A 23670-nucleotide genomic window follows, 5' to 3' on the forward strand; every position below is an offset into this window, starting at 1 on the left:
ACAGCAGGATTTCATTCAATTTTATGCAGTGGTGGGATCCAAACAAGTTATTTCAGATGAAGATCCCCTTTTTTACGGGAGGTGAAGAGTAGTGTGAGCATATTGCCCTGCCTCTAAGCCACCACGCTGGAGCGAATGAAGAGGGCCGGAGGAAAGATGCTGTAAGCTCTTATAGGCTACAACTCCAGTGACGTGGGGGATTCGGTTTGGCTTTCAGCTAGTTGAACAGGCGGTTCACTTCACAAACAAAACAACTCAGCAACAAACAAAACAAAAACAAATGCCTGATGGAATATTGTGAAAAGCGCCTGCCACACTGAAAAATGCTGTAGTACTCCTGTTGGTATTTCAATTGCACAAAACTGTGTAGACAGTGTGTAGATGTTGAAATTCCGAATATGGATTCCGTTCCACAAATGAACTCATACATCTAAGATATGTTGACGGGCTGACTGCCAAGCCTTCTTGAAGCTTGAACATGTTGTGACCTAAACTTCGTTTACGGTCGTCTTTCGATGGTGGTACATGAAGGGTGTTTGTTGCGGTACGTAATTACATTAACGTTTTTCTTTAATTTCTTGTCGCTTCCTTCTTGCGTGTGATGAAGATGTATAATGCCCTAACTGAGAAGTTCGGTCCGTGTTATCATTCGCACTTTGACCGGTTGATAATCCAGGCGGCCTTGATCAGTCTGCAAGCGCCATAAAGGCTTTTCCACACCAAACATCTAGGAGAACTCCGAATGTTACGTACACAAACGGTCTTTGGGCTTTTCAAGACGTTTTTTACAAACGATGCTAGCTTGAGTGCAGAGGCGGTAAAATAATTCTTACCACCAGGTCGCTCCGTAACGTAAGCAAGCACTGACTGTTTTCAGTTGCCCACCACTCCTATGCATGAGCTTGCACTGCATTTGACAGTCGATTTTGTATCACAGCCAGTTTAAGGGGAGATATGTTGTCCGTGAATCGGACTACATCTGCAAGCTTATGATTTCTAGTCCACTGTGTTACTGACACGTGACATCGTGCGCGCCAAACGCGGGTAACGTGACTGAGTGTAGGTTGTGCACTGACAGTCGGAATCCGCAACAAGCTGGCGATCCTACTAGTTACCAGCTATTATTCTCATCGTTGATGCCGCCAACGATATGAATGTTAATATCTGTAGCGACTAGGTATCGTCGACTCATTGTCACGTTCAATTTTCTTGTGGATAGTAATAGTACGGGAAATGCACCGATGCATGTTTCCTAGATATAGGTCGATTTATGTGCAGTATGGAATCGACCAATACCGGGGCATCAGCTGATTTTTACTAGTACAAGGATACTTCGTTGGTCGCACTTCAGTACACCATATTGTTTCAATAAGTTGATTATACAAATATGTGGCTTGCTACCTCCTTCAACATAAATGTCTGTCACCTAGATTCATGCGAGTGGCGGCTAAACGGCTGTATCCGTGCTGTCAAGTTTATAATAAATAACAATATAACCGTTCAGCTGTAGCACCCTTTCGGTGCCTAGGTGCCATGCCACACGATGGAGGCACGAGGGCTGGGATACTGTCAGGTTGCCCAAGCCTAGACAGAGGAAGCTGAGAGGTGGAGGTCGGGTTCGAACCACGGACTTTTCCGTCAGTAAATTCGCGCTCTAACCACTTGGTTCATCTCGCCTTCTGTCAAGTTTATAATCCAATTAGAAAATAAACTTTCAAAAGATTATGTGCTGACTCTTAGGGCGACAAACTGATAACATTCCCTGTTGCTTTGATGACATTATGCGATGTCCTGTCGATATGGTAGTGAACTGATACGTTCCGACCATCCCAGTGAATGTTTTTCGTTATATTATTGTCACGTACATGAAAAACTCCGGCGAGTCCAAACGTTGCCCGGGTTGTCAGTTCAGTAAGATGAGACAACGAAGTCAGCGATGCTCCACTTGGGTGTACCGTGGCTTTCTTTTTGTTTACCAATGGATAGAGTTTGTAAGCTTTGTGGGAACAGGTGTGCGATTGGTCATCCCAAACGCTCAGAATGTGGTTCCTTATCTGCTGGGTCAGTCTAAGCGACGCAGTGTCACAATGGTTATCACTTAGATTAGACTTCTTGAGCATTATTCAACTCTCGGGTGTCAGCTCATATCGGTCCACTTTTTTTCCTGTTAATTCTGGGTTCCATATGCTTTTATAGACAATATGGAATGTAATTTGCCATGGAGGTGCGTTAGTAACACTGTAGACTGAGTTCAGTCATCGTTGGATACAAATACTTTGGTGGAATTCCCACGTCAAGATACACTCACACTCCTGCTGCTCATATACTGGCGCATTGGAATGCTGAATTACCTTGATCCGTTAATAAAAGCAAATGGGGAGGCAACAAACCAGAGGGCCTTTACTAGTGAATAGGGAACTTTATCAATATTGGTGCGCACCGGGCGATACTTGTGAGTTATTTCCCCTCCGTAAACTGTAGTGTTATTTCGCCCATATAAGCGATTAGTGCTACTGTTAGATCGTCCAGGGTCAACAGTTGTGTCCCAACAGATATGAATGAACAAATACCTGTCAGACGGCTAACTTGCCGCAGCAGGTTGCAAGCTTCTAAAGGAAGGATTAGCTTGGTTTGCTGTCATTCATACCCATTATCATTGGGAACATCCAGAGCCACTTTGTCTCGCTCGAGTCGCCCGCCTAAGTTACTTGTCATCCGAACCTTTTCAGTAGCCTCTGGGTTGCTTTACCTCTACTGCTGTAAATACGAGACATTTCCATAGGTATCTGCTGATCTTCCAAGTTGTGTTGATGACCTCGGTAATGATAGGTTAGCCGACTTACCCTAAGGCAGTCGATTCTGTCTGTTCTCTTTTCGAAAAGTGATAAACCTTTCTGCTTCACCTTACAATTATATTCACCGGCTCAATTTACTTTCAATTTTCTCATATATCGACATTCCCTTGGTACCTACACATTTCTCCCAAGTTGTCACGCAAACGTTCCTTTCAAAGTGACTTCCATATCTCTGTAACAGGCAGGTAGGAGGTTGCTGACTAAACTCTTCACAACTCCGTAGGAAAGAGTAAAAATGTATTCAACTTCTAGGTATTGGCAATGTTCGACTTATTGGTAGCGGTCAGCCAGCCATTTGAGTTCATTGGCCCTGTGTGACCCCACGATGAGCTGTCAATTTTGACCATTAAAAAAACGGAAAATATTCACGGATTTTTATCAGGTTGTCAAGCGTAAAGAATAAAAAACATGCTTAATTGATGAAGACAGGTTTGACATCAATACTTAATCCACAGGTTCAAGTCGTTAATAGTGGGATTCCAGTGGGATCGCCTGTCTCCTTTCACCATTCCCTCTCTCATTTCCTTGTTGGATATGATAAACAATCATGATCCTAGAATTCCCCACTTATAGATATGCTGGCTTTATGAAAAAATTTGTATGATTCGAGGTTTCCTCCCCTATTTGTCCAATTCTACTCCACCTGTTGGTATTTCTTCTTGATGTTGTTGACTTTCTCACCGAAATGTCGAACTCACTACGGATACCTCATGTTGCAATGCTCCCACCTTATTTTACACTATTTAAACATCGATAAAACAAAAAAAATCACATAATAATGGGTTGTTTTCTACACGGTTGCGAAAAAAATTGGTATGGATACAGAACCAATAACAATACCTACTCGTAAAATTTTTTCACGCATATCACTTTGGGTTCATTGTCCGTCGCGTCGATATGCGAGCTGCGAAAAAAATTGGTATGGGTACAGAACCAATAACAATACTTACTCGTAAAATTTTTTTCACGCATATCACTGGGTTCATTGTCCGTCGCGTCGATATGCGGAACTAAGGCAGTCCCCCTCAGCGAACTTTTGGTCGATTGCCTAATATGTTTACTGCAACATTCATGTTTAATTTCACACGGCTTTTACTGTGTAGATGTCCAAGCACAGGGAGAATTAGTCGTTACTTTGTGCTGTCCTGAACCCAATAGTGAAGCGGCAATAGATGTGAGAAGCTAGGGTGGTCGGCTGGAAACCTGAGTCAAAGTAGATGTGGAACGTTTGGGCCGACCAGTTCTCAGTAGTAAACTCGTACCTTGAAGTGGAGACCTATATTTTCAGACGCGACCTGAGCTGCCGCATTCTTCGATATCATTGTAGCCCATCCGTTTTCACGGGAAACAGTGACAGTACAGGTCTCACAAATAAAAGATGAAAGCATAAAATTCCTGAAACTTCTGTTCTTTGGTTCTTTTTAGGCTGGAATCTGTGCATATAATGCAAACACATCATAAAGGGCAGATCAGTGGACAGCTAAGCAGACTGTTGATGGCAGAACGGCCAGCACACACTGGAGACGCAGCGTTTTCAAAAATCGGCGAGCAAACCAACAGCCAGTGTCAGGACGTGGCTCCTGGTTTCAAAAGGGCAACCGAAAATCAGTGTTGGGGGAAATTTCATATCGGGAAAAGCTCCCATGCGATTTGAAACCCACTCCGTCCCAATTCCCCTTTTTGATTCATTTGACAAGCATACTATTTTCTCTTATTTCAGATGGTCGCTCTGATCTAATTCTCCAGACCAAAACCTTGTTTATGTCGGTTCCTACTAAATGAGGTTCTACAAGGATGTTTCAAAAGCACCCAGTCGTATTTTCCTTCTTCGATCCGGTGATATTTTTCGGAACTTGGCGTTTGAAACCTGTTTATATCTCGATTCCTCCCGTTTCAAACTTGCCACAGACGGAATGGTTCCCCCAACAGACATACTCTTGTGGAAGAGTGATCCCTGCGTTGTGATCGGCCGGTTTCAGAGCCCATGGAAATAGTGCAATGTCAGCCTTCTCCGGGAACGACGATGGCCTTTAGCTCGTCGGCAGTCGGGTGGTGGAGCCGTGTTCCACGATCAGAACAATTTGAACATCTCATTTGTGGAGGCTCGAGCCGTCCTAGATAGGCGAAAATGTATGGAATTCCTGAAAGCCACCCTGCAACCGTTGAAACCTGATACATGTGTGCACGTCGGTGATCGCTATGACTTATGGATTTCCGGACCATCCTGTGAGTCGAATAAGGCGGTGAGTGTTGGATTTTATTTGACCACCACATAACTGTTGCTTTTCTCCAAACACGTTTACGTACGTTTACGTACTTTCCTCACCCAATTCCACATTTGCGCTGCTGGATCGCGAACTAGAAAATGGCATCCTTGGAGTTAAGCTCTGTGAACCGCCTGAAATTGGAGATATTGTTTCACTGGACTGGTTGACTGTACAGACGATCGATCCATTAACATTCGATGGACTGTAGGCGTTCACTAACACAAGAAATTCACAGCACTTCCCAATCACCCTCTATATGTAAAAGTTCAGTGGTGTAAAGAAGCTGGTTTATGCAACTAGTGTTGTTTGTAACTCCTGACGACGCCTTTAGGCAAGGACAACAAAGGTCATTTTCTCACAGAGGCCATAGCATCCCTACCAATCCCTGAGAACAGGTTCAAACTTGATTCGTTTTCAAGGACCACCGTATGATTTGAAAGCCCAAAGCTTGGGACGCTTGAACTGGCTCACACTACAGCAACGCCCAATACTTCTGAGTGAACTCAGATACACTACATTCAAATTAAAACCGCGTTACATTTTGGTTATACTTTTTCGCTTGACTGGGTTGACTGTCCAGTTTGTCGCCCTTTGGTGCTCCATTACCAATGTCACCGCCTTTTGTTCTCATATTCCTTCTCTGACTTCATTTTTTCTACCAGTCATTTTATCTTTCATACCTCGGAAGAGGTTTTCGCTTGCATGAGTCACCACCTCAAGGCCCCGTTTACCACCCCGGCACATCAGAATAATATTCTCACGGAACCAAGAGCTTTTGTCTGTACTTGGTTTTTGGAAAGATTTGTACACAGACGGTTGTTTTCTGGTAATGAACAGCTGGGAATTTCTGTCCCACTACCCTGTTACAGCTCTCAGACTCTCCTTTACTTAGGCGAATGGTTGCAAAAACTTAGCATGTATCTACTTTTCAAAAATCCGCCAGCTGATTAGTTTTCTGCTAGGTGGTTCGAATGTTTCACCTCCCGCCAACACGGTTCTATTTATGAATCTCACTACAGCTGTTCAGCAAAATTCACAGTACTCTAGTGAAGGACGAAACTTTCTCGTTTGCACTAAAATTACTTGGGTTTCTAGGTTTTTGAAGAGGCAAGGGAGTGTAGCTCTAAGACCTTGGTGTTCACATTGAAATGTGGATGTTGTATGGGTGTAGTTTAATTCAACGGCTTGCATTGTAATAATGCGCAGGTGATACTTGCGTCGATTGCCGTACACCGTGTCTTCCGTTAGCTTGCTGAGATTTCAGCGCCGGATAGTGTGACTTATGTGGGAACCACAAACCTAAAACGCTATTAGTGATGAACATGGATTGCGACTTCTCGTATGGGAAGTGTAAGCTCTAAAACGTGTCAAATGCGTTAATGATACACTGTCCTTTCATATTTCATCTTTCCAATTCCACCCTGGGAGCCACTGTATCCTTATCTTTGATCGTATTTTGTCCCTCAAAAGATTCCATATAAAACGTTGTTTAGCTATAATCTCTCTTTAGAGCATGCTGGCCACGCAACCCAATGAAAATACCGGAATCCATTTGAATGAGCTCTACGAAGCTTGAATAAATGTCTCAGAGCAGGTTCGAAGAACCGAACATGCGCCTTTAGCTCTTTAATTTCTCCAACTTCATGAGTTTCCAGTCTATCGGATAGTATCTTCTGAGTTTAGGTCACCTTCCTGGGAAGGTTACAACCCCCTAGTATGAGTGTGGGAACAAGATCAGATCGAGGAATGTGGATTACTTCCAGTGGCTCCATAGATGTACCAACCACTTTTCAGTAAATTCATTCAGTTAGTCTAACTGACTGCAATCTACATGAATATAGCTCTCCAACTTGAGTAACAACCATTCGCCATTCTCACCGAAAGGTTGTACTCAGTTCTGTTCGCTATTCAGATTCTTTTGGGTTCGCCTAGTATACTGTTACTATCACAAACTGCCAGAATATTTTGTGTTGTTACAGACAGATTAAATGGCAGGATGTTCCTGATCGTATGCATCCTGTTTCGTTACCACTTATCCACCCGCTGTTTGACAATTCAGGTCATCATTGCCATTGTGTGTCTATTATAATCTGTATGCTGATCTACAGTTCCACTGCACCGAATGACGGAAAATTTCACTTTCGACGTACATTTTAGCATGACTCTGAAATAACACTGTGTGTATGCCACGTGGCCGTACAAAGTCAATCGAATGGGTCAGTCGCGTTACTCTTGCTGAATAAAACCCTTTGTGTGACAGTGGATTGAATATTGATTTTTCCAGATCACTTTATCCTTTCACACAAAGCTCTATCAGGAAGGTGCGTTAGCAAACGAGAAGTAACTGGTAAGGTGCGAAATCTTTTGGAGGAATGGAAAACGGGCTTACATAAACCGTTGTAAAGCTGAATTAACAAAATATAGTCTCTATTTTTGGCGTGTAAATGAGTTTTGGTCTACTTAGCACGATAAAGAGATAAGATAAGGTAGATTTCGTAAAACGGTTCATCACGCCATTGTTTCTCCCCAATATTTCATTAGCAGGGATACTGCCGACCGTCCACAACCACGTCTCACGTGATATCAATACAAGCTTCATTACGCCACCTGGTCTCTTGAATGTCAGCAATGTAAATTAGCTGGCCCGCGTTACCGTCAATTGTTTGCGCGTCTGTGGACGAACATACGATGCCCGACCAGCCGCCAACCATGTCACTGTCCTCGTGCATACAATATGGGTCTTATCGACCGACTTTTTTTGGCTTGATCACGTGCCGCTTAGAATCTGATTTGTCAGTGCGTTTCCATTTGGGCATCCGTTTTATCTTTGTGCACAAAACTTAGGTTTCCCACGTATTAAAATTAGAAAGACGTGTGGCTATCCGATACAACTCCGAGTGCTTTGGAAGCTATCAGAAATTCGTGTAGTTCGTTCCAAAATACAGGTTATAAAGCCAAAATATGATGAACATAGGGCCGTTCATATTCAGACTGGGAAGTCACTGGGTTGTTGTTTAATAACGCCAAGGGGAATGCGTTTGATTTCTAGTTCCGTAGTCTTCTTAGAGCGTCTGCTGGCTTAAAAAGTCCGCATCACCGATCACCTGACTTTCGGCCTCTAGATCAAAGGCTGATTTTCTCCTTAATGTTATCCCTCGAGAGTATTGATTGTTCCAGATTCTGAATTTACTGATCCGGCTTTTTTCTGAAGTCAGTATGAATAAAGAATCCCGCACGATTTCTTGGGTATTCTTGTGTCGAACATCTCGGGTGTTATCGGATACTCCTATTTCGGTCTTTAAGTGTTCAGCCACATTTGCAGCGTTACTCAAAAGTATTTAGCCAAACTTCAGTTATTGCCAGGCCGAATGTCCATTAATGTTTCATGGCACTGTAAATCCTGCTAGTCAGTAAAGCCGGCTATTCCTGCCGCTTGACAGATGATAACGATGACGTGTTTCTTCCCGTGTTTCCGTTCGCCCCCTACTCTGAGCTTTGAACTTTAGTTATGATGAATTTATTCTGATTAGGGTGCTTTCTCGTCCATAAGCCTCTCGGATAATTGTTTCTCTTCCTTAATGATGAACACAGAAGAAACAACTTTTTTACTCCTAGCATCCTGTAGATGAAATTCATCAACCTGAATTAGACAACGGTTTACCAACAAGTGAAAGTCATCTGTCATGCATATTTTTTGTTGTTCGAAAGATTTTATTGGTTGCAGCATGGAAGTTTATCATGCCAAACTGTAGAACTGAGCTATTAAACCTTTGTCCCTCTACTGCCAGCTTTTATCAAGTTTTACGAACCCTGATTTACCTGTCGTTCATCTTCTTAGTGAGAATTTTTGGTGGCATGAATTGCTAGAATCATGTTCTAATGCAAGTTCCCACCTCACGAATCGTAAAGCAACTTTGAGGGTAGACAATCGTCTTTTTCTTACCGTAAGGGAACAGAATATAAGGCGGTGAAGGAACGTCGTCAGAACGGACATTTACATCTGAATCCTGAATGGTTAATAGAAACAAATGTTCTAATTTCAGTGTGTCAATTCAGAACACACGTGTCCCTGCAGCACTGTCTGCAGCGCTATGCTGCCGAATAGAGTGAGGTAGCTACCGGTGATCACGGTTGGATTCCAGTCCTTAATAGTTGGCTGAAAACTCATATGCCTTATGTATCCTCCCTCTGGAGTGTGCTTGATAGGCCTTATCATTGCGACTTTGAAACAGCCCCTATTAACGAGCTGCTTCTACATTGGCGGTGATAAAAAGAAATGGATTGTTCATTCACGGTTTCACTCCTAATGAGTTGACATCTTGAAATGAAGTATTTCTGTGCTATGAAGCTGTCTATTTGCTTTTCACTGGGGGCTCCGTTACAGGAAGAAAGACAACCAGCCTATAGAATTTCTTTGCTAGGTTATGTGAATATATATATATATATATATATATATTGATATATTGATATGCTATTGTGTTGTATGGACAAAGACCGCGTTGTATGCCTGCAGTTGACCAATCAGTAGTCCTTGCAAGTACACGTCTAACGCGATGAGTTTTCGGTACAGGCCAAATATGTAGAAGAGCTCTTTCTCACTCGTCAACTTTCCTCGGAAAATGAAACCTCAAAGAATGATAGAACTATGTTGCAAAACTCCGCGAATTGGGTGATACATACATAATGTGCAGTATTGAAGTACCACCCTTTGTTGAAGTGTCCTATCATTTTCGCCACAGCAACCATGACCTTAAAAGTGCTATTCCTTTTGTTGTTTTGAACCGTTTGTTCAGTTGCCGAGACAACCGTTCTAACCACAGGTGTATTTATGTCATTTGCTTAGACTCTGTATAACTCTTGTTCGGAATGTAGTAGTGAGGCACCAGTATTTGTCAGATGATTAGGTAGACAACTCGCAGTTTCGTGCAGGCATTGTGCATTTTATTGGATGATGTAGAATGCATTCTCAGAATAAACGATGAGGTTTTTTGTCTTATGTTTCTTCAGTTACCAGTCGAGCTTTGTTAATCACTTCCCTGTTAGGTTCTAAAATACACTGATAGGAATGTCAGTCTCTTGAAAGTCTAGTGTCACGGTAACAGTACGTAGTATGGCGTAACAGCCTGACCACCTTGTTAGTTAGGTCCAATAGGGAATGCTTTAGGTAACACTATGGACATTCGTTCAAGCACTATGTTCTTATATCCTCTTTCTGAGCCCGTTAAATAAGTGTGAAAGTGACAGCAGATCAACTACACTCGAACCACTCAGCACGTTACTCTGATTATCCTGTACATAAATGATTCGGATTGTGAATAATCTCATGACCAAAAACCGCAGATGCTAACCTAACTAGTCACCGCAAATTGCCAAGGTTCCACGTTGAGGACCGACCCTCTTGGGTTGCGTATTTGATACGGTTGGAACTATTTCGAGAGAAAATGCTTTGCCACGCAGCCAACCTAAATATGCCACGTAGTCTTGCTGCTGTTATCACATGAAACAGTAACTCTTATTATCTGGGGACTCAGTATATCTGTCTGTTTTTCACCAATCAAGTGCTGAAGATGGACTAATGATAAGATTTTTGATAGCATATCACCTGAACTTCACATATGCTAACAGATATTGGTCAAAGGTCAGGGTTTGGATGATGCACTCATCCAAGTTTGTTTAAGTGTAAAGTGACTGGGTGGTCATAGTATCCCGTCGGTCAATGGAGTTATCTTGAGGAACTCATCCCTAGTTTAACAACTTCAAATTTGTAACGTGGTGGTGAATTTCAATTGATTAAGGCCATTTTTTAAACCCTTCATGCCGGTGCGGGGCTATGGAGTGATACCAAAGAAATCTGTGAATCGTCTACACAGATTACACCTACCAGTTTGGACGCTGGTGACTTGAGCACCAGGACGGTGATGATACTCAAGAACTTTCGCTCTTACAAATGCTCGTCGTATCCGGCACACCAAAGTGTAATCACATCGTGAACCTGCATTATTCACACACACACACACACACCTGTCATCATACTTTCATGGCTTCATGTGTATGACATTTCATAAGGCTGCCCATGTTTTCACGAAACCCCCCTTAGTGGGCGTAAGTGATCGATGGGTGGCACATCCTACAGGATGTCCAGACCAGAGTCTACAGGGAAATTTCTTGCAGTCAACTGGCCTAAAAGGACAAACGAGTAAAAAAGTGAGTGTTGAAAAAGCCTAGGACAGCCAATGGTGCCCTCTTGTCGAGAGAGATTTTGGTAGTAGTTTCTTGACGAACGCTTTTCATTCCCATTTTAGAGCACCCATCAACTCAGACCTTGGATCCTAGGTGTTGGCACACTTTACATTTAACTTTTCGGCTTCTCACTTGGTTGAATATCAGGACTACAAGTTGGTCAATCCAGCACCTTCACTAGCTGAAATGGTAGCCAGTTCATGTGGATATGTAAACTACTGCGTTACCTTGTCTAGTTATCTCGCATTCCTGTCTGGTTATTAGAATGGGTGACAATAATCATGTTTTAATATAAGGATGTGCGCAACGCAGTCCGAGGAACCACTGATTTGGTGGCTCGGTGTCAAACAGTCATGAAGTAAATGGGGGAAATGTGTAGCATATGAAGTACCAAAATAGAACACCTTTTATCATGTGTGTTGATAGCACGGAAATTTGTTTACATTTGTTATTGGTTACTTTTGGTTAGCTAAAGCGGCTGCGGTGGTAAGCTCTTGGACGTCTCCATCGATGACTTCGGTTCGGAGCTGTATTCTTAATTGCCCCCAGACAACAGCAATCATGGTCTCAGGCTCTGGAATCGTCAGAAAGCGGGTAGTCTGACCGTTTTCACCGTTCTCTGAGTAACATTTTATCCCTCTCGTTTCCTCCTGCAAACACCCAGCACGAATGAATGCATTGGGCTGGCATCTAGTTTAGAACAACGCTGACCACATCAACTGCTGTAACGATGCCACCCCGCTCGATCTGAGTCTACCAGCCCCAACATCTTGTCTCACTATATCGTTCTTGACTCGCTGTTGCTGGTGGACATAGGCAATGTTACATGTACAACGATTTTCAAACACACTCAGGGAAAATCATTTACCCAGAGAGACCATATAATGCATCCGCAAAGCAAGACAGCTCGTGCAGTAGCATGATATACTCAACCTTTTAGCGAAATGCGAATGTCCCGTGGCTTCCACAGGTGTTTCAGATAGACTCTGGCGCTGTAAAGTGAGTTCTCATTCATTACATTCATCGGCAGAACTCTATGCCAATCCCTGCATTCTCAGGCACAGACGCACATCATAATTGTCAGTTTTTTTAAAGCAGCTTGCTCTATGTGAGTCACTGACGCTCAGAACGATATCATTGTTGTTTACCCCACATGAATCAACACCGTTCGAATTTGTATATTCATGCTGCACTACTCATAAGGTTGCTGAAACATCTTCGACGGCCCACAATCGGTTTAGGCCTTCTTAAGGCTCATCAGATAGGTGCATTTCTCGAGTTTCCGGCAACCTTATCTTCTGCGTGTAATCAAATTGATCAGATTCCGACAAATCGCCTCATTTGCACAGGAAGCCGCCTTTGTCAAGAGACTCAAATCCCTCGTTAACTGTGGTCCGATTTCAGGCTCTACTGGGAATTGTCTTGTTCCCCGCGTGTTTGGCTCCATAGGGTAGTTTCCGTTTCCTTGCCCCATTTAATATGATACGTGGTTAAGTGCATGTATCTCGCAGTCATCGTTACGGGTTCTGCGTGCTTCTGATATCCAGCTCTTTATGCACTTGTCCGTTATGATCTAGTGACAATGTGGATGGAGAGTTGGTCTGTCCTGGAACCGAACGGGGTCGGTCAGATCGGTATTCCAGCTTGCTCCCCACTGCGCTGCGAGAAGAAGGTCGTTTCACTCAGCTCCCCTCCGAACTTAGCCCCTTTCGCATTTGGTTCTTTGTTAACCCGTGTTAGGCTCTAGTTCATTTCGTGCGCACATTAAACTGTGAATGTATGCGGTGTGCGCACATTTGAATCGTGGCGTCTTCCAGCACGCGGTGCGCACCTACCGTCTTCGTCTGCAATCCCTTTCGTCTGCTCGGTATTTTTAGGTTCATTAGTGGCTATTCGGTTGTTTACCCTCTCGTTTCTGACAACCCCTATGAATTTTCGCTGTCCTCTGCTTCTTCCGCGTATCCTTTTTTTTGTTCTAGAGACTAGCACGTTGACTGTTATAACTGCTTTCTACAGTTCTCCAAATTGCCATGGCTCACTACTACTGGTCGTATGTTCATATTTACGGTGTGCTGGAACAGCTAAAACGTTTTTATGGAATCCTTCATACTCTTCCAGACTATGTACCCATCAGACTCTAATTCGACCACATACCTGCTGCAAAAAAGTCTGACACTTCTTTTACAGCAGACGAAGAATTAAGATTCAGCAGACATAGCCCCAGCATGCGCGAAAAACAGCATGCTCCTCGTTTGACAGGCGACCTGCAGAAGTGGATAGACGCCAGCATTTTACATACTACTGAAATCAAGATTATAGCCCGATAGTTTCTAAAATACTCATGTGAGGCGTTCTAATAGGTGGGATGAAAAATCGACTCAGTCCAGTATCGGAAAACGTGTTCTTTGAACCGGGTCCTTGAGAGTATATCATACAATTTTTTCGCAATCGACTGATCTCCGTCTCTGTAAAAAGGAATTAGATTTTTTATATCAGGCGTGTTGCTACGTTTCAGTGCGTGTAGTCATTTGCACAGGAGAATCCGAGGGGATTAGTCAGGATATCCCGCCAGTGTGAAATAACTGGCCGCTGCAAGAGGCCACATCACTGCACAGCGCTCAAAACATCATTGTAAGCTGTCGAGTGCAGTACCGTCCACCTCGAGGATTGATCTGGTAACTTAACCGTTTCGTGACACACAGATGATGAACCGGTTCCCCACAGTCCCCGGTTAGAGTGGTGGATTCTATTGCAGAGGCATGTTGTGATCACCGCTTTTTACGGCCCCATCGAGGACTCATTTTGATCTGGTGCTTCAACTAGTATCATACTGTTTTACGCGCGCCACTTCGTAGGAGGAGTCACTGTGTATCTAAGAGTTGAAGATAGTGTGCGAGAACTTTGTGCTGACCGTTCTGTTGAGACAGACAACAGCTATCTAGAATAGTACTAGGAATGGAATCCTATGCTTTGTGCTTCCAATGCTGTCCGGCTGGGCACTCAACCTTGGCTCCAAGGTTACTCTGATAATTTGTCAGAACGGAGTTTTCTGACAACCCGTTCACGATATCTGTTCACGCGTTTTCTGTCTTATTGCTTATGGTCACGAAAGTCAGATGTGGTCTCACACGTGCAGTTTTTTTTATGGGCGGCAGCTTACGCTACCCTGACACCGATGGCTAATCGCGGTGTACAGTTAGCATCTATTAGTGTGGCCGTTATTGGGGCATGATTTGCACCACCTGCTTACTTTAGTAACGTCAGCATTTTTCGAAGGGAATGTGACCAGTTTTCCAAATGTCAAAGTCATCACGCAACTCACCTCGGTGATCATAAGGGCTCTGCAAGCCATACTCTAGCCACTGCCTGTAAATTTGACATTTGGAAGACCGGTAGCGTTGGCTAGACATTCAAAAGGACAAACTTTTCTTTCCTTCATTCGGACAGTGAATCCTCGTTGCGAAAACGTCCTAGGTGTTTTAGTGCCTACGGTTATTTTACGCTACTGATTATCGTCTTAGTAGCCTGACATTCTTGCAAGTCACCCATTATCTCCATCTCCTATTCCGGTCCACCCCACTTGGCTGTCGACAGCGCATTTGTCAGAAATAACATTAATTGTTGCGATCGTAGTTAATTTTCTGCGAAATATGTCGCACTCAAATCTTTTGATTGCATATACCTATCTGTCAAACTGAAGTCCACTGGACGGCACACCTGTGCCATCTGTCCGAGTAAGCGCTCTTCTGTAGATTGCACATGACTATTCTGCCCCAGCTGCGATCAAATGTCTTTTTACGAGCACAGATTTACCTCTTCACTTGATTAAAACACAGAACAGTAATCACGTTATTCATGCGGGCTTTAAATGAAACCTACTTTATTGTTGCTTTTACGAGAATCCTGTAGTTTGACTCAGTTTTCGCATTCGGTGGTGTTGCCCTCTGTATGAGATACTGCAATCTGATATTGCATGCATCAGCTTTGAACTTTTGGTCCCGTTGTACACACAATAGTTAACCGACTTTCTCTCACCGTGTGACAGGCCAGTCTGGGTATAGTCTTAAACAGTCCTTTTTCACATGACAATCGAGTTGATTTATGGGTAGCAAGATTCGATTACAAGGTTATATATCGTGTGCATTTATATTTTTCGAGTTCATGAGTCTATTAAAATTTCGGTTTTTAACTCTAACACTTTTGTCATTATTCAAATTCCAGACCTGGAAAAAAATTTCGGGTTCGTCCTCTCGACTTGGTGACAAAGTGGCTTATCATCATTGTACACTTCTGTGCAACGCTGATCTGCACAGCCTATCTGAAGTCCTTTCTCCAAGCTTTGTAAGCACCTATTAGTGGTAACTTGCCGTACTGGTTGAATCGCATCTACCGCCTTTTAAACACCGTAGCCTGTCATTATTTGAAATAGGGTTATCTTCTTGAGGGAAACTAGTATCACGGGTTTTAACTCTCCTATCTCGGTCGAAGTAAAGCTCAGTTCACAATTTGTTTTTTTCCGCATTCAGGTGAAATCGGATTGGGTCGTTATTAATCAAGGGCCGATTGAGATTTGGATAAGCAGTCCTATTGCTTTTTTAGTAGTAGATTCCCATTACAACTTGTAACACCCGTTCTGGCGTGATGACGGTGTTTTGGCTAGACTGTAACGGCTTTCACCGAAGTCTACGAGACGTGTCATTCAACTGTTTAGATTTGTGCTTTTGGCTCAGCAGTGCAAATGTAAATGGCTTTCGATGAATTTAAACTTCTATTCAAGTTGTTTAGTTGATTCTGTTATACCTCTGACATGCAATTTTGTTCTTATACTTAGGTATACGATGTATCTGATTATGGTTGTACGCCAATGGGACACCGGCTTTCCAAACTTGAGTTTATGTCAAGATTACTTCCGATAGATTGATTCAAAATTTCCTGGAGTTGTGATTTTCATGACCCCCTTTAGGCATACGGGCAATGTTTTTAATTTAGCAGTAATTTGCGCCCGGAAACGGACCTTATAGGGATACTGACGAGATCCAAACTTACTTTCTTGCCTTCGAGTCCGTCAGCCTCATGCATATGTAAAGGGCCATGACTTTGTGGAAACCCCTGATTCGGAAGCCTGTTTCTTTTTTGCCCGTTTCAAATCATTAGATAGCTATATACTTCATTTTCTCTTGATACTGAAGGAAACCTTACAAACTCAAGCAACATCTAGTGTCCGCAGTCCTGTAGTCAATCTGGGAATCGATGTGGCACAGATGGAAACCATACTGGTTGAAGGTGCTCGCGAATGGCTTTCAGAAGTAAGTGATGCCTCTGACATTTTTATTCGACCTACGATCTCGCGATATGGGCTGGTTCTTGGCTAACCTTGTTGCTGGTTAAGTCAGTGCCCGGGTCATGTTGTCACATGACTGTTAACAGTTTTGCAGTGTTTTCGACAGTTTTTCTTACTAGGTAAGAGCCGAAACTGTTGGGTTAAGGGATCCCCTATGTCTTCTTGTCAGTGAAGTTTCCCACAAAATCAACAGGCTCGCTCATGCACCCGGGGAAAGAAGTCGTCCATAGCAAATTTGCTGTGAATTTCCGCAGTGTTTAAAGGCATCTAGTCCACTGGTGCGAATATGCTGTTCATTTTTTCTGGTATGGTTCCCAAACTTGTTTAATATCTCCAATTATTAAGTGAGCCGTATCGATTAAATGGTTTTGATTAGTTCTCCATTGATCTGCAGCGATTCAAAAGGTGACCGTAATATGTTCCTTTGTGCATCTCCTCAGGGTTGTGCTTCTGTTGTGCCGCTGCTCTCGGTTTTGCCTAATCAGATCTTATCGTAATAACAACTGAAATCTTATGCTATTTTCCCAGCATCCCAGTGATCGTCTTTCGCAATAATAAACTTATACATTGTCTATTTACTGGAATTTTGTATGAGAGTTGCATCGCATTAGGTGGCGACCCTTAGCATTTTTGGTCTACACGACATTTTGCTGTTTTCTCACCTACACTACCCACGACGGCACTAAAGTATTTATGTTAAACCTACTGAAACAAAATTTCAAAAATTTCAGTTGTTTTTTGTGACTCCTGCTTCTGCCTGTATAGAACAATAAAATATCAAATAAATGCTAGAAATAACATGCAGTTTAACCTCATCGAGCCTGTAGTTGATCGAAACTGTAAATTAGACTAGTGCTCATTTGGTTTAGTCACTCCGATTTATCGAGGCTTTTTCTTGATGTGGATTTTGAACGATTTCTCACGCTATTAACGGACCTGAGATACTAAGATTAAGTCGACACTTTCTGTGCAAGCGCGGATTATTGACCTGCTGTTGGGCATACACTGGGCGCTATCGCTCAGGACAACGAAGTCATATTCAGTTAGGCTGGTTAGTTTCAGCTGTTTGTTCAGTATTCTTACTGCTCCAGGTCAATGTCCAATTCTAGTAAATGGTTGTCCGTCATAGTGTCTTGTCGGCGAATAGCTGCCGTACCTCTTTGTGAGAAACAGGCCCGAATATCGGTATTTAAAGGGTCAAGAAACTTCAAGGAAACTTCGAATACAACGTGTTGCTGCAGAACACCTAAAATGTGAGCTTGATTAAATCGCCAGGATATTGCAACGATGGGTCGTCTGACCAATCATGTGCAGTTTACTTTCAAGGTTGCCATTTTTACGACACAGTTCAGAGGCCATAACCATAAAACTTGAACCACAGTCGGTCCTTCCCATACATCACATTATGCAGCCAGTGTACCAGCTGGCGTTGTGTGGACCCCAAATGAACGCCTGTGCAATGCTAGCCACTTTAGAGTTACCCTCTGGGATCAGTAACGTTTCTATGCTGGGGGTATTGTTTATTTGGGATTTCACACAGAACCACAAATTGCAGGGAAGAATCTGTCTGTCACTATACGTAAAGGTCTCCAGAAGAACTAGACCCTAGGCAGGACCCAAACACATGTAGGTTCCCCCACCGACCCAACACTTGTTCAACCACTCTAACACACTAAAATCCCTCGGCCGACACCCAACAGGGATTTAGCTTGACTTAGCTGATTGGTTCTCCTTCCGCCTTAAATCTCGATCAACCTCGGAACCTAGTCACTTGGCCTGACGAAGCTTTTGTGTCAAAAGCGAAACGTTGCCCAGCAATAAATCTACCGATTGTCACCAAACTTTTTCGAAAACGGTCTCTAGGATTTCATAAATAACCCATACCATAGGGAGCCAGCGTATTTGGTAGTGGAATGAATCGTGCAGAAACAGCAAACGATTCCGAGAAGCTCGGTTGATTGTTTGACTGCGTGTTACCCTAGTTATTTTACATTGCGTTATGACTGTTTGAAGGCAGGAGAGTGGAGAGGCTGTGGTTTATGAACATGGAAACAATGTCCTCAGTGCAGATCAGAGCTTGCCTTGTAGTTATCCAACTGCAAACAGTCTTCTGGTAGTTTGCTGCAAGTTGAGTGTCCCTCGTTTGAGCTACCACCAAAGCATTGTCAATTCACCCAAGAGTTTTGTTTTTCTACTTTGTTTTTTGTTTTGTTTCGTTGATATGACTTTTACCCCCCTCCTCATTGAACGACCTTTGATCATGGTCGCTGTCTAGTCGATTAATTCCAATCGATGAGGAGTTATGCCAGCTGGTTGACGAAGTGCATTCTCTGAATTTGATTCTAGTGATGGAGTTCGTCAATGGAGCTCGGTGTTCACTGACGGCACATGGAAGCCACTAATGTAAAAAGTGCATGTGCGAAAAGTTAAGCCCCGCCACTTTTTGCCAGCTCCAATTTAATGTACGCACACAACCTTGACGTATTTTTGATGAAAACAACTCCTTGTCCGCATCTAGGCACATTTTGTGCAAAATTGTTCTCCGTTCGGACGTAAAACCTTAAATAAACTTTCTGACGCTTCCGACTCTCGTTCATGACAAGGAGACGGCAATAAGTTTTTTGCGAAGCCACGGAGGGATCCATTAGCAACGTTTACGCAATAATTGCCTCCAAATGACACTTCCAACTGTTTCTGACAGATGGAGGTGTAATGCCCGCCAGTGTCGGCAAGAAATCGGTCTTCAAAAGGGAACTTGGCTGGAGCGGCCCAGGGTGGAGTTTAGGACAGTAATTCTATATATTTATTGCTGGTCCAGAAAATTGGCGAAAATCAAATTCTGCTCAGAGGAGTCATCTATTAGCCACACGACCGCTGTTGACCGGAAGAACTTTCTCCGCGAAGTTTGCACCTGACGGTGTTTGCAGACTCCAGCAGTTATCGGCGGCCCAGGTCCACACGTCGAGATCGATGAAACGCTAATATCTCGCCGTTAAAACCACGCATTTTCGGCGGGCTTATCTGAAAAAGAACCATGGAGATTTCTTAATTTGTTCGCCGCCCCAGTGTTGCCTATACATTTAGGACTACACTTACCCGTTAAGGTAAAGTGTGCAAAAAACGGTCGTGGAAGAAAAAAGAAATAGTGACGTATGTGCACGTCATCATTAATGGCGCGCTCTTGGTTGTGCTGTGCTTATACGCTCGTGACGTGAGCACCACATTAGTTAGATTAGATTATCGCTTGAAGAATCGGTACCGTTGTAACAAAGCGCTGTATATCCCAGTTGCAACAAAGTTAACGATGCAGTCAGTTAAGTCAGTGCTGAGCGGATTAGTGGTTGCTTCTGCCTGATAATTGTTGCTTTTGAATCGTTGTTTATTTTGCCTAGCCAAACTTTTTGCTAGGTCGACATTGAACACTGCCGGACCTATGAATTGGTTTAGCCGAATACCCGCTTTGAGAGATCAGATTGTGCAGCTGGTTCGTACAAGTCCAAACCTCTCAACTCGGCTTGCAAGCTGCACTTATCATCGCCGACTCACTTGACAAGCACCCATTACAAACTTGGCCAGAGTGCTTACGAGAGCCAAACATCTCTCTGTTAGCCAATAAATAACTTGAGAATGTTGTTCGGCACCATAGCCGAGTTGTCTCCAAACTAATCCGTCCCACACCCTGAAAGACATGTTTCCACATCAACCGTGTCCTGATGTCTAAATGGACCTCAGCCTCATTACTAACGAAAGTATTGTTGCGCGCAATTGAAACTACTTGGAATGCTATACCATCTCTTTACCCACAAATGCGGCGAAAATATGTCGGGATAATTGGACGGAGTCTTTGGCAGAAAAACATATCCTAAACTACGTCCCGAGTGGTATAAACCAGAATACCTGAAAATGGCTGGTCACAATCCTCTTCCATCGACTGACAGAAACTCACCACCCACTCATCATTCAGTTCAATCACATGTCGCTAGTCTCATTACCTTTCTTTTCTGAGACTCCAGCTCTCAGAAAATGCAAATGCACACAGAAACAGTTATGTTACGTTTGCCGAATCGCTCCCTCTGTTTGCACACCGCAATGTGACACGTACTGCGACTGGGGAAAACGTCCGTTTCGTACGGACGTTTTTTGCTCAGTGACATGACAAGATGTGGGTGGTTGACCAAATGGCTTGTTTATATGCCCCCGGATGCCAGTTTCTCATAAAAATATCATAGTTGTGGAATGGCTTACAAAAGGAAACATTTAATTGCACGCCTTCTTCGAAGGAACGCAAAAATCGATCGGTGGAGCTGCAAGTGACATTTGAAAATCACGCCAGTACAATCCACGGGAGATATATTTAATCACTACATCATATTGCTTACTAATTGGTGGTGGTCTGTGCTGACTACGTTTGTTCCTATAGACGCTTCTTGTCCATTTTAGGCCAACACTTCAGCAGTCGTAAATCGCGAATTTTTCGATAATTCGAGATGTGTTTCTTATTCATAGATAAATTAGTGTGTAGCGTGACGAAACAGTCAACAGAAACATTTAGTTCGTGGATAGTTCGTGTGATAAAAATGTGTCTTCTTTTCTCAGGTAAACCTCTTGGTTTTCGAGCTGACTCAACTGTTTTTGTCAGCTGTCATCACTGAGTTTTTTTTTACAGAAACTTTCAACCACTTTCACCAAGCTTCATTTTCTTGCCCGTTCTAGCGGAGGCGAACACACACTTCGGATACTCTGGTTCTTCACGTTTTTCCAGGTGATGAACCGAATTTTGTCGACCCAGCTCGATTTGATCAGATCCTAAGTGGCTTTCGTGCGTGGTCTTGGATATGGGGTTCGTCGCCTGCCTTCCATTTGGATCTTTCTGAATTCCTGCCTAATCCATCGCCTATAGGACGTCTATTACTACACTGTAAACGTGGTGGTGTAGTTCAGTCCCTGGAATTCTCCTCCAACGTCGTGGCATTGCAAGGCTTTGTCGATGCATTGTCCAATGCTCTTGCAGGTTCGGAGATTCGTACTTCTTCTTGGCATGGTTTGTTGGATCTATTCCATGCCCAGTGGCAATTTGAGCATTCGGAACAGACCTGGTTGGAAGAACAAGATTTTGTTCTAAGAGCCCTGCGGATATTTTCTGATAGGATCTAATGTCTTTTTCAAGTAAACTTTTCTAGAAAGATTTTTCGTTCTCTTTCAAAGGGTCCGGAATATCACGCAAAAGCACTGGCAGTTACAGTATTTAGTCGGTTATATGTACTTTCACAGGATGTGCATCACGAAAAAATACATAAGTTTTGCGGTGGGTGATTCATGCCAAGACGTGTTTTTCAGTTGGGGAGACTGCGCCAGTGGTTTGGTTCACGCGGTTCGGCTCCTCATGATGAGCCTACTGCATTGGAATGCTATCCAGCCAATAGCAGTCGATCGGGCACCTTCAGCTGCAGCTAAGCTGATGTTGATGGACGTCATATTCGACTGAATCGATTAATTGGTATACCGGATTGGATCCTGTCGAAGCTCAGCATGTTGGCGCATGATGAACGTAATGAGCCGATAAAAAAGAATCTGTTCGTGATCTGATGCGAACTAATTTGTTGTGCTTCGGTTGGTCGATCAAGTACCATGCGATTGGTGAACCCGGTGTCTCCGAAAGCCAGGAAATTATCATGGTGATCTGCGACTACAACCCTGTCCAAAGCATTGTGTACTGAGTCTGGAGTATACATGCACGTTCAAGTGCCTGTTGCTGTAGTTCAAACAATACCAAAGTACCCAACTGCACTCAGAGTTCCCATATGGGACCAGAATTCAACGTTAACTGCCTGCCCCGGACCTTTCCACTTAATGCTATCTACAGTTCACTCCACGTCGTGGAAGTGCTGGTAATTAGACGAGAAAGTAGGTGATCTGCATAAGATAATTCAACAGACCACACAACGGACCACATGAAGGTAAAAGATGTCATTCCTCAAAAGCAATCCTTTTAACTGGTGCGCTGGGATTTCCGACTGCATTTCATGTTCGTATGGGTGGCATATTTTAAGGATGCCCAGACCGAAGCGAATTTTTTAAAGGAACCCCAAAGAAGGCTTCAGTCACTCAAGATCCCAGGTCGCAAGGCAGAACAGACAACCACGGAGGTCTTATCCTACTTACAGCCAATTACCGTCATTGAGGATGTGCAGTACATCCGTAGTTCACGTATGCCGGTCGACCACACGTGTTCGTATTTGGCATCAGAATGTTGAGATGTAGAGTTCGAACCACATTCCATATCCTGTCTTCAAGTGTCTCACATGCCATCCGTGGTTGGTTTGGAATCTCCGTTGAGACTAAATCCACTAATGCAAACAACTGGTGGTTTGTTTACTCAGTTAAGGCGCGAGACATCAGCTTTCTAATTTCGTTTTATAGGCAACCTAAACACCAGAAGTTAGTGGGCTTTCTCAATAGAGGCGCTAAGTGTAAGTATTTTGGGTACATTCCGGAGGGCTGTGGTGAGTCAAGCCAGATCAGGACACGCAGGTTACACTCCTACTGATAGTGAGTGACAAATACCTTTCGCTGGCCTCCACAAGGGGTCTTTTAAAGGGTAGTGTGTATCATATCATTGTGTAGCGTGCTCTATACACCTACGAACTTAGCTTCTCCAGGGGGATTTGAAGCTTCTCGAAATCCCAGAACCATCTCGGGTATGGACTGGTGCCAGCTAACTGGCAGTCGGTGACTGTAAGGGGCTTACACGATTAGATTCATTACAACAAGCGTCAGCGGTTCGACAGTGTGCCAAGTTATCGTTTGGGAACAAGAGGAACGACTTTCTCACCAAATTCAGGATGATGCGAACCGAGACCCGGAGGTGTTTTAGCAAAATGGAGTAGCGTTTCTAGAATGAGGTCAAGGTGAGGCTGTAATATATGATTATCTGTGTCGCTAACGTTTGTCCTGCCAGTTTTTATCC

General features: G+C 43.5%; 1 protein-coding gene across 1 annotated transcript; it reads left to right on the plus strand.

Annotated features, from left to right (window-relative positions):
- Positions 1-4373: 4373 nt before the first annotated feature.
- On the plus strand, positions 4374-21855 carry T265_12452 (hypothetical protein; the record flags this gene model as incomplete). Its single annotated transcript, XM_009163868.1, has 4 exons — positions 4374-5098; positions 15584-15703; positions 16552-16668; positions 21417-21855. Coding segments are annotated over 4 exons (786 nt in total), but the record flags the coding sequence as incomplete, so codon positions are not given.
- Between the last annotated feature and the right edge of the window lie 1815 nt (positions 21856-23670).

This window comes from Opisthorchis viverrini (assembly GCF_000715545.1).
Source record: "Opisthorchis viverrini unplaced genomic scaffold opera_v5_1, whole genome shotgun sequence".
Classification (NCBI taxonomy): Eukaryota; Metazoa; Platyhelminthes; class Trematoda; order Opisthorchiida; family Opisthorchiidae; genus Opisthorchis; species Opisthorchis viverrini.